General features: G+C 44.8%; 1 protein-coding gene across 1 annotated transcript in view; it reads right to left on the bottom strand.

Moving 5' to 3' along the window:
- Positions 1-20,000, bottom strand: part of col28a1a (collagen, type XXVIII, alpha 1a) — a gene marked incomplete at both ends in the record, with an annotated part of 68,482 nt that overhangs the window by 18,115 nt on the left and 30,367 nt on the right. Inside the window, 7 exons of the mRNA XM_079530702.1 lie at positions 1,236-1,304; positions 4,467-4,535; positions 4,908-4,976; positions 5,141-5,209; positions 8,088-8,156; positions 16,448-16,519; positions 19,831-19,899. Of these exons, the coding sequence (XP_079386828.1) occupies positions 1,236-1,304; positions 4,467-4,535; positions 4,908-4,976; positions 5,141-5,209; positions 8,088-8,156; positions 16,448-16,519; positions 19,831-19,899 (486 nt within the window). The remainder of the gene's footprint in view (positions 1-1,235; positions 1,305-4,466; positions 4,536-4,907; positions 4,977-5,140; positions 5,210-8,087; positions 8,157-16,447; positions 16,520-19,830; positions 19,900-20,000) is intronic.

Raw genomic sequence — 20,000 nt, forward strand, 5'->3', positions numbered from 1 at the left:
AAGCATAACATCTTAGTATCGTCTCATATAAGAATCACATCTTAGTATCGTCTCATATAAGCATAACATCTTAGTATCGTCTCATATAAGAATAACATCTTAGTATCGTCTCATATAAGCATAACATCTTAGTATCGTCTCATATAAGCATAACATCTTAGTATCGTCTCATATAAGAATCACATCTTAGTATCGTCTCATATAAGCATAACATCTTAGTATCGTCTCATATAAGAATCACATCTTAGTATCGTCTCATATAAGCATAACATCTTAGTATCGTCTCATATAAGAATAACATCTTAGTATCGTCTCATATAAGCATAACATCTTAGTATCGTCTCATATAAGAATAACATCTTAGTATCGTCTCATATAAGCATTGTGGTCCAACAATAAACAAACTGTCTCTGAGATATTGTCGGGGAGGAGTCGGCGTTTGTAGCGAAAACTGGGTAACATTAAGCGTTTCCTCGCGGTCGGTCGAAGCTGCGTATGATCCATACGAGTGGAACCGACGGGATCATTGGTTTATTTTTGGAACACAGTTTATTATCTGATGCAAATATGAAAACAAGTCTGTCATGGGAATTCAGGGTTTGACCGCAGGGTGTGAATTGGCTTTTCATTCTGAATGAAAACTCCAGAATGAATTCAGTCAGAAGTTTTGTTTTCTGCTGCGTGTTTACATGGGAAATGGTCATTCCGAATGACAACTTTAAAGAGGATTGAACTTTTATTCTGAATCAAAAGAGGATTTAACTTTTATTCTGAATGAAAAGGGGATTTAACTGTCCCATGTAAACGTAGCCAATGACGTCAGACTTGCACAGTAGTGGCTCCCAAACTTTTTCATTCACTTCAGGACCCCCACATTGACACTAACCAGCTCAGTGGCCGTGTGGTTAGAGTGTCCGCCCTGAAACTGGGAGGTCGGGGTTCGATCCCCGGCCGGGTCATACCAAAGACTGTAACAATGGGACCCAATGCCTCCCTGCTTGGCACTCAGCATCAAGGGGTTGGATTGGGGGTCAAATCTACTAATCAAATGATTCCCGAGCGCGGCGCACGCTGCAGCTCACCGCTCCTTGGCTGCGGCTCACCGCTCCAAGAGATGGGTCAAATTCTTCTTATATGGCGGCTAGGATGTGTGATTGACGTCAGAGTTGAGCGTTCTACAGCGGGTAGGATGTGTGAATGACGTCAGAGTTGGACAGTCCGACATGCTCACTGACCTTGGGGCCGAACAGGCCGATCCCCGGAGGTCCCGAGGGTCCCGGGATCCCTGCCGCGCCTCTGTCCCCCTGAAAGACAACACAGTATTACCCTCTGTCTGTCCCCTGAGAGACAACACAGTATTACACTCTGTCTGTCCCCTGAGAGACAACACGGTATTACACTCTGTCTGTCCCCTGAGAGACAACACGGTATTACACTATGTCTGTCCCCCTGAGAGACAACACAGTATTACACTATGTCTGTCCCCCTGAGAGACAACACAGTATTACACTCTGTCTGTCCCCCTGAGAGACAACACAGTATTACCCTCTGTCCGTCCCCCTGAGAGACAACACAGTATTACACTATGTCCGTCCCCCTGAGAGACAACACAGTATTACACTATGTCTGTCCTGAGAGACAACACAGTATTACACTATGTCTGTCCCCCTGGGAGACAACACAGTATTACACTATGTCTGTCCCCCTGAGAGACAACACAGTATTACACTATGTCTGTCCCCCTGAGAGACAACACAGTATTACACTCTGTCTGTCCCCCTGAGAGACAACACAGTATTACACTCTGTCTGTCCCCCTGAGAGACAACACAGTATTACACTCTGTCTGTCCCCCTGAGAGACAACACAGTATTACACTATGTCTGTCCCCCTGAGAGACAACACAGTATTACACTCTGTCTGTCCCCCTGAGAGACAACACAGTATTACACTCTGTCTGTCCCCCTGGGAGACAACACAGTATTACCCTCTGTCTGTCTGTCCCCCTGAGAGACAACACAGTATTACACTCTGTCCCCTGAGAGACAACACAGTATTACACTCTGTCTGTCCCCCTGAGGGACAACACAGTATTACACTCTGTCTGTCCCCCTGGGAGACAACACAGTATTACACTATGTCTGTCCCCCTGAGAGACAACACAGTATTACACTATGTCTGTCCCCCTGAGAGACAACACAGTATTACACTATGTCTGTCCCCCTGAGAGACAACACAGTATTACACTCTGTCTGTCCCCCTGAGAGACAACACAGTATTACACTATGTCTGTCCCCCTGAGAGACAACACAGTATTACACTATGTCTGTCCCCCTGGGAGACAACACAGTATTACACTCTGTCTGTCTGTCCCCTGAGAGACAACACAGTATTACACTCTGTCTGTCCCCTGAGAGACAACACAGTATTACACTATGTCTGTCCCCCTGAGAGACAACACAGTATTACACTATGTCTGTGCCCCTGGGAGACAACACAGTATTACACTATGTCTGTCCCCCTGAGAGACAACACAGTATTACACTCTGTCTGTCCCCCTGAGAGACAACACAGTATTACACTCTGTCTGTCCCCCTGGGAGACAACACAGTATTACACTCTGTCTGTCCCCCTGAGAGACAACACAGTATTACACTATGTCTGTCCCCCTGAGAGACAACACAGTATTACACTCTGTCTGTCCCCCTGAGAGACAACACAGTATTACACTCTGTCTGTCCCCCTGAGAGACAACACAGTATTACACTCTGTCTGTCCCCCTGAGAGACAACACAGTATTACACTATGTCTGTCCCCCTGAGAGACAACACAGTATTACACTCTGTCTGTCCCCCTGAGAGACAACACAGTATTACACTCTGTCTGTCTGTCCCCCTGAGAGACAACACAGTATTACACTCTGTCTGTCCCCCTGAGAGACAACACAAAACAACACAGGGATGTACCGATACACTTTTTCGTTCCTGATCCGATACGACAATTTCTGTGTTAGCTGATACCGAATACTGATACCAGTGTTGTGATCTCATGTTGTGTTTATAGCTATCTAGCTATATATCTGGTGTTGTGTTTATAGCTATCTATCTAGCTATATATCTGGTGTTGTGTTTATAGCTATCTATCTATATATCTGGTGTTGTGTTTATAGCTATCTAGTTATATATCTCATGTTGTGTTTATAGCTATCTAGCTATATATCTCGTGTTGTGTTTATATATATCTAGCTATATATCTCATGTTGTGTTTATAGCTATCTAGCTACATATCTGGTGTTGTGTTTATAGCTATCTATATATCTCGTGTTGTGTTTATAGCTATCTAGCTATATATCTGGTGTTGTGTTTATAGCTATCTAGCTACATATCTCGTGTTGTGTTTATAGCTATCTAGCTATATATCTCATGTTGTGTTTATAGCTATCTAGCTACATATCTCGTGTTGTGTTTATAGCTATCTAGCTACATATCTCGTGTTGTGTTTATAGCTATCTAGCTACATATCTCGTGTTGTGTTTATAGCTATCTAGCTACATATCTCGTGTTGTGTTTATAGCTATCTAGCTACATATCTCGTGTTGTGTTTATAGCAGACTCCTCACTCAAATGTGCACTTGCAGTTTGGGGCAACTCCAAAGCAAACACCACATGTCCCAACATTATATTTACCTGCACACACAGTGTGTGTGTGTGTGTGTGTGTGTGTGTGTGTGTGTGTGTGTGTGTGTGTGTGTGTGTGTGTGTGTGTGTGTGTGTGTGTGTGTGTGTGTGTGTGTGTGTGTCAGAGCGAGCTCACCTTAGCTCCATGCAGGTATAGGCCTACCCTTTGTGCGTGCGTGATTGCGTGCGTGTATAATGTGTTTGTATGTGCGTGCATGTACCTTAGGTCCAGGTACAGTGTGTGTGTGTGTGTATGTACGTGCGTGTATAATGTGTGTGTATGTGCGTGCGTGTACCTTAGCTCCAGGTACAGTGTGTGTATGTGAGTGCATGTATAATGTGTGTGTATGTGCGTGTATGTATAATGTGTGTGTATGTGCGTGTATAATGTGTGTGTACGTGCGTGTATAATGTGTGTGTATGTGCGTGCGTGTACCTTAGCTCCAGGTACAGTGTGTGTGTATGTGCGTGCGTGTATAATGTGTGTGTATGTGCGTGCGTGTATAATGTGTGTGTATGCGCGTACGTGTACCTTAGCTCCAGGTACAGTGTGTGTGTATGTGCGTGCATGTATAATGTGTGTGTATGTGCGTGTATGTATAATGTGTGTGTATGTGCGTGCATGTATAATGTGTGTGTATGTGCGTGTATGTATAATGTGTGTGTATGTGCGTGCATGTATAATGTGTGTGTATGTGCGTGCATGTATAATGTGTGTGTATGTGCGTGCATGTATAATGTGTGTGTATGTGCGTGCGTGTATAATGTGTGTGTATGTGCGTGCGTGCACCTTAGCTCCAGGTAATCCGGTACCCTCTGGTCCAATCTCTCCCGGTTGCCCCGTCAACCCTAGGGGTCCCTGTCAACCAATCACAGAGAGGAAATCAGTCCATGTGAACATTTCACACAGAGAGACAATTAAACCAAACTATATATATATATATATATATATATATATATATATATATATATATATATATATATATACAGGACTTGATAAATAATAATCTAATTTATTCAAATCAAATGTAATTAATACACTTTAATCGCATATGAATATTTGACCTGAGAACATTTTGTTTCAATTACAACACACAAAAAAACAATGTGCAATTAAAATGCGTACATCTTTTGTAAATTGTGTGTAATTGTGCGTGCGTGCGTGCGTGCGTGCGTGCGTGCGTGCGTGCGTGCGTGCGTGCGTGCGTGCGTGCGTGCGTGCGTGACCCACCTGTGGTCCTGGGTATGCGTCTCCTTTTAACCCTTGAGGTCCCACCGGCCCAGGACTGCCTCTGTCCCCCTGCATGATGGAGGGGAGACACACAGCGCCACACAGTGGTGAGAATCTAGAACTACATGTCTCTGTAGCGCCACACAGTGGTGATAATCTAGAACTACATGTCTCTGTAGCACCACACAGTGGTGAGACACTAGAACTACATACAGTGTCCAGTGACATGTTACCTTCGGCCCGGCGATCCCAACACCGTGCTCTCCGACCGGTCCCGCTGGGCCCACGGCTCCCACGTCTCCCTGTTATAATGTTATAATGTTATAATGTTATAATGTGACACAGTGGATTAATGTACAATAGCACATTATAATGTTCTCCTGCTTTATTTTACCTATAGAAGAAATGTAACATGGTCGCTGATTATGAGTAGTTAGTATTTCCTATTCACGAGAAGGGTAATGGGCCTTGTACAGGGGTGATTGACAGCTGTCAGGTGAAGGGTAATGGGCCTCGTACAGGCGTGATTGACAGCTGTCAGGTGAAGGGTAATTTGCCTCGTACAGGGGTGATTGACAGCTGTCAGGTGAAGGGTAATGGGCCTCGTACAGGCGTGATTGACAGCTGTCAGGTGAAGGGTAATTTGCCTCGTACAGGCGTGATTGACAGCTGTCAGGTGAAGGGTAATGGGCCTCGTACAGGCGTGATTGACAGCTGTCAGGTGAAGGGTAATGGGCCTCGTACAGGCGTGATTGACAGCGTGGTGAAGGGTAATGGGCCTCGTACAGGGGTGATTGACAGCTGTCAGAGACTGATGTCGCCACCCACCCAAGGTTTGATATAGAGGAAGTGACACACGGGAGGAAACTCACGATAGGTGTAGGCCTACACGAGAGAAGAGGAGCTCCAGGCGCCAGATAACAATCTAATTATTATTATTATTAAGTATTAATTGCGTGTATCTGCAACCTTTGTGAAGAAGAACGGTCGAGTCCATCGGAAAAGTAACGCGCTTGCTGCTGCCGTTGGAGAAGCGACCCTCGTTTGGAATCACCGTCGCTGCCGTGGGTGTGACCGTCGGAGCCAACGGTGAGATCTTTCCAAACGCTTACATTTTGTTGTTTCTTCGTCAGACTGTTTAGAGCGAACGGCGGACGCTCATTTAGTTTCTTTGGAACCCTTGGATAAAGGAACTGAATATCGCGGGCGCGCGCTTCATTTAAAAGAAGAGGAGGACGCGGCCTTTATCATTTATTTGGTTTAAGCAAGCTCGTATTCCATAGCGAGAGAGACAGCTGGGACAGACACACTGTGCCGAGTGCACTGGTTCAACTGAACACTGTTTATTGTGACAATCTTTCATTTCGTGGCAACTCTATAGAAATACTACAGATATAAGCTTGATGACCGATACCCGAAAACAAGCTAATTGAGCACCCGTTATCAATAAGCTTTGGGCGTATCAAGCCTGTTAAGCGGCCCATGATGTCATGTTTAAACAATCAAGACAAGAGGCGATCAAGATAATCGCCCACGCTGGCACAAACATGTCTAAAAGTGTATTGATACCTACAGAGTAAACAACATTACGTGTTTAAAGTCACTGTCTGTACACATACAGTATTAACCAGTTAACAGTTCCTTTAATATTATTTTATTGGTAAAAAGGTCAATTGCCTTCCGTTTGTTAGTAAAGTGCTGTAGTTGAAGGCCCTAGTAAAATATACTGGTTCTGTTCAGAATTTATTATCTCCCATTTTTCCACAACATAATATAAAATGCTCGATCAGAACCCGGCTCGATAAGCCTGATCGATAAGCCTGATCGATAAAGTGATCGATAAGCCTGATCGATAAGCCTGATCGATAAGCCTGATCGATAAGGTGATCGATAAGCCTGATCGATAAGCCTGATCGATAAGGTGATCGATAAGCCTGATCGATAAGCCTGATCGATAAGCCTGATCGATAAGGTGATCGATAAGCCTGATCGATAAGCCTGATCGATAAGGTGATCGATAAGGTGATCGATAAGGTGATCGATAAGCCTGATCGATAAGGTGATCGATAAGGTGATCGATAAGGTGATCGATAAGCCTGATCGATAAGCCTGATCGATAAGCCTGATCGATAAGTCTGATCGATAAGGTGATCGATAAGGTGATAGATAAGGTGATCGATAAGGTGATCGATAAGCCTGATTGATAAGCCTGATCGATAAGGTGATCGATAAGGTGATCGATAAGCCTGATCGATAAGGTGATCGATAAGCCTGATCGATAAGCCTGATCGATAAGGTGATCGATAAAGGTGATCGATAAGCCTGATCGATAAGGTGATCGATAAGGTGATCGATAAGCCTGATCGATAAGGTGATCGATAAGGTGATCGATAAGCCTGATCGATAAGGTGATCGATAAGGTGATCGATAAGGTGATCGATAAGGTGATCAATAAGGTGATCGATAAGGTGATCGATAAGGTGATCGATAAGCCTGATCGATAAGGTGATCGATAAGGTGATCGATAAGCCTGATCGATAATGTGATCGATAAGGTGATCGATAAGGTGATCGATAAGGCGATAAGGTGATCGATAAGGTGATCGATAAGGTGATCGATAAGGTGATCGATAAGGTGATCGATAAGGCGATAAGGTGATCGATAAGGTGATCGATAAGGTGATCGATAAGGTGATCGATAAGGCGATAAGGTGATCGATAAGGTGATCGATAAGGTGATCGATAAGGTGATCGATAAGGTGATCGATAAGGTGATCAATAAGGTGATCGATAAGGTGATCAATAAGGTGATCGATAAGGTGATCAATAAGGTGATCAATAAGGTGATCGATAAGGTGATCGATAAGGTGATCGATAAGGTGATCGTTATCAATAAAACCTTAACGAGTTCCATCCCTAGATATAACCCTACAATCCCGTTTTTACTTAGTTAATGGTTTCCCTTAATTTATAAAGGGCGATTGTTACAAATGGACAGAAATGTCTCCCTGTTATAATGTGCTCATGTGTATTTTCTGCTCCCTCAATGTCGTAACTCTGTCTTACTCTGTGGCTCTGGGAAAAAATACTCACATTTGTTACCGTGCGTGCGTGCGTGCGTGCGTGCGTGCGTGCGTGCGTGCGTGCGTGCGTGCGTACGTGCGTGCGTGCGTGTGTTCACCTTAGGTCCTGGAAGGCCCCGTCCAGGAGGTCCCGGCAGACCCATCCAGCCCAGACTGCCCGGCTCCCCCTGGTGGACACAACAACACACCACAACATGACCTTATGACCCCTGATGACACATGGCCAGGGCTCACCAACATGTGTCCGTGACACATTTTTAAGGTCCCTTATTGTTTTAATCTGTTTTTATTGACTATAGTTATTGTCACACTTTATTATTCTTCCAGAGTACCTAACTTCCGCTGTGATTGGCCGAGCTTTGCATAACGTTTGTAGTAGCTAATTGGCTGTTGTTGGTTACGTAACCAATCTATGTTTTACAATAGTTTATAAAGACATGAGTTCCCTTGCAGGGGCAGAAGACCAAACTATTCAATGGTTTATAAAGACATGAGTTCCCATGGCACTTGTTTCCACATGTTCCTTGACTCATGGGGAACACATCTGTCACTTTGACCAGTAAGCTCCGCCCTCAGATTCTCCACCACTTTGAGCAGTTTGAAAAATGCTTATACCTGATTTACTGCCTGGATCTTTGAGTAATTTGCGTGAGACGTTCTACACACAATCTATGGACCAGTGAGACGTTCTACACACAATCTATGGACCAGTGAGACGTTCTACACACAATCTATGGACCAGTGAGACGTTCTACACACAATCTATGGACCAGTGAGACGTTCTACACACAATCTATGGACCAGTGAGACGTTCTACACACAATCTATGGACTTTACCTGAAACACACAATCTATGGACCAGTGAGACGTTCTACACACAATCTATGGACTTTACCTGAAACACACAATCTATGGACCAGTGAGACGTTCTACACACAATCTATGGACTTTACCTGAAACACACAATCTATGGACTTTACCTGAAACACACAATCTATGGACCATTACCTGAAACCCCAGTTGACACAAATCAAACCACTCCTAAGTTAATTCCAAGGACCCCCATAACTCTGATGGACCCGTAATTACCCTCTCAGGCCTCATACACACGTATCAAACCAATGTTCCGTGCTCTGTCTGTGATTAATGGCTGCCACAATGCAGTTCCAATGGGAGTCACATGGTTTGACCAAACATTTGTGTTAGATTGCCCCCCTAGCTCCCCCCCCCCCCATCAAACACAAGTGTTGTGACTTCCATTGTAAAAGCATTGAGGCGGCCATGAAACACAGACGGAACACAGCATGTTCGTTTGAGGTGTGTGTATGAAGCCTCAGAGTTACAGACCTGTAAAGACTCGGCCTCGTCCGTGACACACAGAACTGCAGCCTCACTCCCTCCAGCCTCACTCCCTCCAGCCTCACTCCCTCCAGCCTCACTCCCTCCAGCCTCACTCCCTTCAGCCTCACTCCCTCCAGCCTCACTCCCTTCAGCCTCACTCCCTCCAGCCTCACTCCCTTCAGCCTCACTCCCTTCAGCCTCACTCCCTTCAGCCTCACTCCCTCCAGCCTCACTCCCTTCAGCCTCACTCCCTTCAGCCTCACTCCCTTCAGCCTCACTCCCTCCAGCCTCACTCCCTTCAGCCTCACTCCCTTCAGCCTCACTCCCTTCACTCCCTTCAGCCTCACTCCCTCCAGCCTCACTCCCTCCAGCCTCACTCCCTCCAGCCTCACTCCCTCCAGCCTCACTCCCTCCAGCCTCACTCCCTTCAGCCTCACTCCCTCCAGCCTCACTCCCTTCAGCCTCACTCCCTTCAGCCTCACTCCCTCCAGCCTCACTCCCTCCAGCCTCACTCCCTTCAGCCTCACTCCCTCCAGCCTCACTCCCTCCAGCCTCACTCCCTTCAGCCTCACTCCCTTCAGCCTCACTCCCTTCAGCCCCACTCCCTTCAGCCTCACTCCCTCCAGCCTCACTCCCTCCAGCCTCACTCCCTTCAGCCCCACTCCCTTCAGCCTCACTCCCTCCAGCCTCACTCCCTTCAGCCTCACTCCCTTCAGCCTCACTCCCTCCAGCCTCACTCCCTCCAGCCTCACTCCCTCCAGCCTCACTCCCTTCAGCCTCACTCACTCCCTCCAGCCTCACTCCCTCCAGCCTCACTCCCTCCAGCCTCACTCCCTTCAGCCTCACTCACTCCCTTCAGCCTCACTCCCTCCAGCCTCACTCCCTTCAGCCTCACTCACTCCCTTCAGCCTCACTCCCTCCAGCCTCACTCCCTTCAGCCTCACTCCCTTCACTCCCTTCAGCCTCACTCCCTTCAGCCTCACTCCCTTCACTCCCTCCAGCCTCACTCCCTTCAGCCTCACTCCCTTCAGCCTCACTCCCTTCACTCCCTCCAGCCTCACTCCCTTCAGCCTCACTCCCTTCACTCCCTCCAGCCTCACTCCCTCCAGCCTCACTCCCTCCAGCCTCACTCCCTTCAGCCTCACTCCCTTCAGCCTCACTCCCTTCAGCCTCACTCCCTTCAGCCTCACTCCCTTCAGCCTCACTCCCTCCAGCCTCACTCCCTTCAGCCTCACTCCCTTCAGCCTCACTCCCTTCAGCCTCACTCCCTCCAGCCTCACTCCCTTCAGCCTCACTCCCTTCACTCCCTCCAGCCTCACTCCCTCCAGCCTCACTCCCTCCAGCCTCACTCCCTTCAGCCTCACTCCCTTCAGCCTCACTCCCTTCAGCCTCACTCCCTCCAGCCTCACTCCCTTCAGCCTCACTCCCTTCAGCCTCACTCCCTCCAGCCTCACTCCCTTCAGCCTCACTCCCTTCAGCCTCACTCCCTTCAGCCTCACTCCCTCCAGCCTCACTCCCTTCAGCCTCACTCCCTCCAGCCTCACTCCCTCCAGCCTCACTCACTCCCTTCAGCCTCACTCCCTTCAGCCTCACTCCCTTCAGCCTCACTCCCGATCTTCCTCCGTAGTCTGAAAACCCACCTTTTCAGACTCCAGTGCCGCAGCCACTTACCCTAGCCCCTTAGATAGCACTTTATGTAGACTTAGATAGCATTTGATACAGACTTCTAGCATGTTACGTAGACAGCACTAGAATTGCATTGTATGTAGTCATAGCACTTTATAGTATATATGTATAGCATAGTATATAGTATATTATGTATAGTTTATATGTATAGTTTCATTATATAGATATTCCATTATGTTCTTATAGCTTACGCATGTTTCATGATAACTACTTTTTATGTATGTGATGTATCGTCATGCCTTTTGTTATTGCTTAATGTAAGTCGCTCTGGATTAAGAGAGTCTGATAAATGCCTACATTGTACAGGCTGCTAGATTTATTTTTTATAGACTATTATAATGTTCTTATTTTGATCATAAAACCCAGTGACTGAATGTCAGTCTCCAGGTTATGTTCACATGACACTGATTAACTATATGACATATATGACATACACATGTATACATATATGACATATATGACATATACAGTTGGAGGCCATCGATATTGTCCTTTTCTTTTTGCTGAGGTTTGCGTGATCTGCGCAAAAGGACAGTTAACCCATTTTGGGCGGGAACCCCTTTTGGTGTTTTAAACTATGTTATAATTTAGCTATTGAAAAATAGCAGATCTACAAGCTCATAGCGCGCCACCGAGTGGCGCGCTACGAGCTTGTAGGTCTGCTATTTTTTAAAAATCGTGAAAATATTTATTTCAGAAAACTGGAGGATTTAGAAGGATTTTTTAAAATTTTGAGGTCAGGCCTAAATGGGTCAAATGATAAGGGACAATATCGGTGGCACCCAACTGTACATGTATGGCATATTTATGGACCGCCATATCTCACTAACACGTGTGGTGTGCGTGCGTTGCGTGCGTGCGTGCGTGCGTGCGACCGTGCTCTGTGTGTCAGAGGTCGACTGTGGATGGTTCAAACGTGTCCCTGCTACCAATGACATCATCATCCGTGCTCTAGTTTCACACAAGATTCCAAACTTATATAACGTGTGTGTGTGTGTGTGTGTGTGTGTGTGTGTGTGTGTGTGTGTGTGTGTGTGTGTGTGTGTGTGTGTGTGTGTGTGTGTGTGTGTGTGTGTGTGTGCGTGCATGTTTCCGGCATGCAAGATAAATCTATAGTTTCTATTATACTGTAGAAAAGCTTTATTTTTAGTACGATTCAGCCCAAATCATGCAAAATACCTCCGACTCAACGTGAATGACCTTTAGTGACCTTTAGTGACCTTTAGTGACCTTTACAGCACTGACAGCTGTCACCGTCTCGTCAATCACTCCCCGTCAGTCGACCTTTGACCCCGGAGAATGTGTGGAACCACGAGAAACACGACCCCGCCTGACCCCTGACACTGACATTGACCTTTGACCTTGTCTACCTGAACGTGATCCAAGTACCTGAGAGTAGTTTGACCTCCTACCTGACCTGACCCCTTTAACACATCGTGGGACGGGAACCCCTTTTGGTGTTTTAAGCATTATGTTATACTTTAGCTATTGAAAAATAGCAGATCTACGGCACCGAGTGCCGCGCTACGAGCTTGTAGATCTGCTATTTTTTGTTTTTAATCGTGAAAATTTGCCTCAAATATATATTCTTTCACGTTTTTAACTCAAATCTTTGCTTCTGGGAGGGGGGTCCCTGGAACAACATATGGGGGGGTCCCTGGAACAACATATTTTCAGACGGGGGTCGGCGGCCAATTACACATAATTTCTGGGGGTACTTGACATGAAATAGTTTGAGAACGACTGACATAGAAACATAGGGTTTTTCAGAAAACGGTCATGATTTAGAATGATTTGTAGAATCGTTTTCAGGTCTACTGTAAATGGGTTAAGTAAAAGTAAAACTACTTTTACAAGTAAAAGTCCCGGAGTTCAAAATGTACTTGAGTAAAAGTACAAAAGCATCAAAACGTACTTAAAGTACCAAAAGTAAAAGTATAGGCTATAAATCTGCAGAATGTCTCGTTTCAAGTATTTAAATGTATAAAAATATCTTCTGAAAATAGCAGATCGATGCATTGTGAGCTTGCAGATCTATGCATTGTGAGCTTGCAGATCTATGCATTGTGAGCTTGCAGATCTATGCATTGTGAGCTTGCAGATCGATGCATTGTGAGCTTGTAGATCGGCTATTTTTAAATGGCCGAAATGTATTCACGCATGGGGCTGAAGTGGTTAATGTATGTTTTGTAATAATAATCAAAAATCTACAAAGTAACTAAAAATTTCAAATAATTGTGGTGGAGTAAAAGTAAAAAGTAGGCTATTGGAACTCGGAAATACTAGTGAAGTAAAAGTGCCTCAGAATTGTACAGTACTAGAGTACAGTACTAGAGTACAGTACTAGAGTACAGTACTAGAGTACAGTACTAGAGTACAGTACTTTGTACAGTACTAGAGTACAGTACTAGAGTACAGTACTAGAGTACAGTACTTGAAGATGGAGTGCCGTGATTGTTTTCCTAAAACCTGATCATCAGGTCTTATTGTTATATAAGGAGGTATAATTTTTTCAAAAAAGTGTACAGTATTTGTTAATACTATACATTAAGTATGCCTGGTTTGCCTGGTGGGTGGTGATGGGTGGTGATCCACCTGAACTGAAGCCGCACCCACAGCTGTAGTTGTATGATAAAGGGGGAGGGGCTGATAGTGTGATGTCACTATATTACTGTTTATTTCATTGGCCCGTTTTGACTGTCAAGGGTTCAGCCTCCAGGAAGAAACCCTAAATACAAAGTTAATACACCATTGCACATAAAAACGACTCCAGGGTGTCTAATGAAGTACTGTCACCTCATAGACACATGAAAAAGTGGAAAAATACAAAAAGTGTGGCACTCCCTCTTTAAGTAAATTTACTTAATTATACGTTCCAGCGGTGTATTATATCTATCTCTACCGCTAGCTGTTAGCATAAACCCCAGTTCCCAGTGTATTATATCTATCTCTACCGCTAGCTGTTAGCATAAACCCCAGTTCCCAGTGTATTATATCTATCTCTACCGCTAGCTGTTAGCATAAACCCCAGTTCCCAGTGTATTATATCTATCTCTACCGCTAGCTGTTAGCATAAACCCCAGTTCCCAGTGTATTATATCTATCTCTACCGCTAGCTGTTAGCATAAACCCCAGTTCCCAGTGTATTATATCTATCTCTACCGCTAGCTGTTAGCATAAACCCCAGTTCCCAGTGTATTATATCCATCTCTACCGCTAGCTGTTAGCATAAACCCCAGTTCCCAGTGTATTATATCTATCTCTACCGCTAGCTGTTAGCATAAACCCCAGTTCCCAGTGTATTATATCCATCTCTACCGCTAGCTGTTAGCATAAACCCCAGTTCCCAGTGTATTATATCCATCTCTACCGCTAGCTGTTAGCATAAACCCCAGTTCCCAGTGTATTATATCCATCTCTACCGCTAGCTGTTAGCATAAACCCCAGTTCCCAGTGTATTATATCTATCTCTACCGCTAGCTGTTAGCATAAACCCCAGTTCCCAGTGTATTATATCTATCTCTACCGCTAGCTGTTAGCATAAACCCCAGTTCCCAGTGTATTATATCCATCTCTACCGCTAGCTGTTAGCATAAACCCCAGTTCCCAGTGTATTATATCTATCTCTACCGCTAGCTGTTAGCATAAACCCCAGTTCCCAGTGTATTATATCTATCTCTACCGCTAGCTGTTAGCATAAACCCCAGTTCCCAGTGTATTATATCTATCTCTACCGCTAGCTGTTAGCATAAACCCCAGTTCCCAGTGTATTATATCTATCTCTACCGCTAGCTGTTAGCATAAACCCCAGTTCCCAGTGTATTATATCTATCTCTACCGCTAGCTGTTAGCATAAACCCCAGTTCCCAGTGTATTATATCTATCTCTACCGCTAGCTGTTAGCATAAACCCCAGTTCCCAGTGTATTATATCTATCTCTACCGCTAGCTGTTAGCATAAACCCCAGTTCCCAGTGTATTATATCAATCTCTACCGCTAGCTGTTAGCATAAACCCCAGTTCCCAGTGTATTATATCCATCTCTACCGCTAGCTGTTAGCTAAACCCCAGTTCCCAGTGTATTATATCCATCTCTACCGCTAGCTGTTAGCATAAACCCCAGTTCCCAGTGTATTATATCCATCTCTACCGCTAGCTGTTAGCATAAACCCAGTTCCCAGTGTATTATATCCATCTCTACCGCTAGCTGTTAGCATAAACCCCAGTTCCCAGTGTATTATATCCATCTCTACCGCTAGCTGTTAGCATAAACCCCAGTTCCCAGTGTATTATATCCATCTCTACCGCTAGCTGTTAGCATAAACCCCAGTTCCCAGTGTATTATATCCATCTCTACCGCTAGCTGTTAGCATAAACCCCAGTTCCCAGTGTATTATATCCATCTCTACCGCTAGCTGTTAGCATAAACCCCAGTTCCCAGTGTATTATATCCATCTCTACCGCTAGCTGTTAGCATAAACCCCAGTTTCCAGTGTATTATATCCATCTCTACCGCTAGCTGTTAGCATAAACCCCAGTTCCCAGTGTATTATATCTAGCTCTACCGCTAGCTGTTAGCATAAACCCCAGTTCCCAGTGCCAGCATAGCTCTACCGCTAGCTGTTAGCATAAACCCCAGTTCCCAGCGCCAGCATAGCTCTACCGCTAGCTGTTAGCATAAACCCCAGTTCCCAGTGCCAGCATACACGTTCACTTTAAAAGACGGTGTTTGTCATCCCATGGGATTTGCAATCCCATAGTTGGAACGGTGGGGCGCTGCTATAGGAACCGGACCAATGTTAAAGGCCTCCAGAGTATACGTTGGGGTCCGTATATATACGTACCTGGGATATCACGCCCCCTAGTGTCGACGTACGTATATATACGTACCTGGGATATGACGCCCCCTAGCGTCGACGTACGTATATATACGTACCTGGGATATGACGCCCCCTAGTGTCGACGTACGTATATATACGTACCTGCGATATGACGCCCCCTAGTGTCGACGTACGTATATATACGTACCTGGGATATGACGCCCCCTAGCGTCGACGTACGTATATATACGTACCTGTGATATGACGCCCCCTAGTGTCGACGTACGTATATATACGTACCTGCGATATGACGCCCCCTAGTGTCGACGTACGTATATATACGGACCTGTGATATGACGCCCCCTAGTGTCGCCGTACGTATATATACGGACCTGGGATATGACGCCCCCTAGTGTCGACGTACGTATATATACGGACCTGGGATATGACGCCCCCTAGTGTCGACGTACGTATATATACGGACCTGGGATATGACGCCCCCTAGTGTCGACGTACGTATATATACGGACCTGGGATATGACGCCCCCTAGCGGCGACATCCGTATATATACGGACTTGGGGAAGAAAGAGTTATTTAAACAGAACACATACCTTGGCCCCTGCAGGTCCCACAGGGCCCAGGGCCCCCGGCAGGCCCCTGGGGCCACGGTTCCCCCTGTCCCCCTGGAAACAACACATTACAACAGTTAGTTCCTCCTGGAGACAACTCATTACAACCATAGACATATATAAAGGCTAGATGGCCCAGTGCATTGTGGGATGTGTAGTCCTATGTACTCTACCAGACAGACCATAGACATATATAAAGGCTAGATGGCCCAGTGCACTGTGGGATGTGTAGTTATATGTACTCTACCAGCCCATAGACATATAGAGCGTCGCAGTCCCGCCTCCTACCCTGGCCCAGGAAATGAAACCCAATGCATTATTCTCATAGACATTTCGTAAAGTATTTATTTAAAGACGGTTACGCCGCGGACAAAGCCAACTCGAGTCGTGACAACTCATGACAACACAAACAATATTTTGGACCAAACAAATAATTAGAAAGAAGAAAAAAACGGCAGGTTACAACACTTTTTTTGTTGTTTTTCTTCTTTGTAATTATTTGTTTGGTCCAAAATATTGTTTGTGTTGTCATGAGTTGTCACGACTCGAGTTGGCTTTGTCCGCGGCGTAACCGTCTTTAAATAAATACTTTACGAAATGTCTATGAGAATAATGCATTGGGTTTCATTTCCTGGGCCAGGGTAGGAGGCGGGACCGCGACGCTCTATATAAAGGCTAGATGGCCCAGTGCACTGTGGGATGTGTAGTTCTATGTACGCATAGGGACGCATTAAAAGTAAATTAATCCACAAAACTAGCGTCATTGTCTCCACCAGGCCGAAGGCATGGGGAGAGAGTATGTTTTGCACTCCGTCCATGTGTGTGTGTGTGTGTGTGTGTGTGTGTGTGTGTGTGTGTGTGTGTCCTTCCGTCCGTCCTTCCGTCCGTCCGTTATCAGCTAATCTCCGGCACCGTTGGCCCGATCAATGCCAAACTTTGCACACACACTCCCTGGATGCCAACGATGAACCTCTGCCCCACATTTTCCAGAACGGCCTGTTATAGCGCCACCATGAGGCAGCTTTTCACATTCTTTACCTAAAACTGCACCGATCTGCGTGATACGTTGCATGCACACTCCCTAGAGGCCAAGGACAAACCTTTAACCTGCATTTTCCGCATCTGCCTTTTATAGCGCCACCAGGAGGCCGACTTTTGTAAAACACATTTTTTGATATTACTCCTCCAGATTCTGTCCACAAATCTCACAAATCGTTACACAGTATCTCTATGGTCATGTGCTCAAGTCGGATCTGTCCGATATTTCATATTCCATCCTAATTGGCTATAATTGGCTTTCAAAGTTTGCAAGATTGCCCCGTTTTGAACAAAAGCCTCAAATCATGAACGCAGCATGCAATTTACGTGAAATCTTTCACACATTTTCTTACTAGGCTGAGGAATATATCCCACCCTTTTCACATTGGCCTGTTATAGCGCCACCAACAGGTTGATTTTTGCAAAACACATTTTTGGAACAAAATGCCTCAAAAACATGTTTATATTAATCCTAAACATTTTGCCAAACATCTCACACAGTCCAATCCTCCTGGTGGAGACCTGTGCCCAGAAGGGCACTTTTTCTAGTTTCATTGTATTGTTGACCTATTTCTACCATATAGTGCAACTTTCGTTCAACTTTGACCCCTCTGTCACATGGAACTATTTCTTTGCTGTGCTGCTGCTGGCTAACCTGACTCCGCCAGATGGGGCAGCAGAGAGTACACTGGGTTGGAACCCAGTGTACTCTCTGCTGCCCCATCTGGCGGAGTCAGGTTAGCTGCTGGCTAAGTCATTGATCTTTTCTTCAAATGGACATATTGGTTGTTCAGTTTGACCCACCAGTTTTGGAGATATAGCTTATAGAGTAATGTCTTGCAGAGAAACAGCAAGTTGAGAAAACAGGCTTGAAAGGTTCACTTCTGTGGACTCTAACATTACACCTAGCTACATGTTTAAGCATTTATTTCATATTTACATGTCTTCTGTGGCCTCTAACATTACACCTAGCTACATGTTTAAGCATTTATTTCATATTTACATGTCTTCTGTGGTCTCTAACATTACACCTAGCTACATGTTTAAGCATTTATTTCATATTTACATGTCTTCTGTGGACTCTAACATTACACCTAGCTACATGTTTAAGCATTTATTTCATATTTACATGTCTTCTGTGGTCTCTAACATTAACACCTAGCTACATGTTTAAGCATTTATTTCATATTTACATGTCTTCTGTGGTCTCTAACATTAACACCTAGCTACATGTTTAAGCATTTATTTCATATTTACATGTCTTCTGTGGACTCTAACATTACACCTAGCTACATGTTAAACATTTATTTCATATGTCTTCTGTGGTCTCTAACATTACACCTATAGCTACATGTTTAAGCATTTATTTACATGTCTTCTGTGGACTCTAACATTACACCTATAGCTACATGTTTAAGCATTTATTTCATATGTCTTCTGTGGTCTCTAACATTACACCTATAGCTACATGTTTAAGCATTTATTTACATATCTTCTGTGGACTCTAACATTACACCTATAGCTACATGTTTAAGCATTTATTTCATATTTACATGTCTTCTGTGGACTCTAACATTAACACCTAGCTACATGTTTAAGCATTTATTTCATGTCTTCTGTGGTCTCTAACATTACACCTAGCTACATGTTTAAGCATTTATTTCATATTTACATGTCGATTTCAGCAGACATGCTCTAATATGAGCCATATCTCCAAAACTGGTGGGTCAAACTGAACAATTGTTCAGTATTCCCTGCTTTTGTCAAGTTTGGTCACATATGGTAGAAATCGGTCAACAATACAAATTACATGAGTCTTGTGGATTAATTTAATTCACCAATTTAATTCACCAAAAACAAAGCAGAATTCCCACCACGGGACTCAGGCAATCAATGAATACCTTTAAAACCACTATATTAAAGTATTTCCTACAGCGTTATGTCCAAACATCTGAACTAACCGTCTAAGGTCAAACCACAGCCCTGACAGGATGACAGACGACACGATTTTAAAGGTGAGACCTTTGAAAGTAAACATGACAGTTACCCAGGGTGGTGTGTGTGTGTGTGTGTGTGTGTGTGTGTGTGTGTGTGTGTGTGTGTGTGTGTGTGTGTGTGTCAGAGGCTGACAGACGGTGTGTAAACATTGACTCGACACTTCCAGGGATCTTTGAGCTCACGTCGTATTTGCATATATTTATTCCTGTGACTGTTTGCCTTGTCATTAATCCAGGATGTCATTAATCCATGATGTTTCGTTATCACGTTAAAGTTACCGTGACTCAGACAGACATGGAGACAACGTGGAACCTTTGTGTGCATCTGACCTTTTCTCCGGGGACGCCTTTCCCGGGGACTCCCTCTAGGCCTCTGGATCCTGGTAATCCCATCTCCCCCTGGAGGAGAGAATTGGCATTACATTAATACATCCACACATTAATCCTACATATCCCCCTGGTGGAGAGAATTAGTATTACATTTTCAGACGTTGAACCTC

This window comes from Electrona antarctica, assembly GCF_951216825.1.
Source record: "Electrona antarctica genome assembly, contig: scaffold_61, whole genome shotgun sequence".
In the NCBI taxonomy this organism is placed as follows: domain Eukaryota; kingdom Metazoa; phylum Chordata; class Actinopteri; order Myctophiformes; family Myctophidae; genus Electrona; species Electrona antarctica.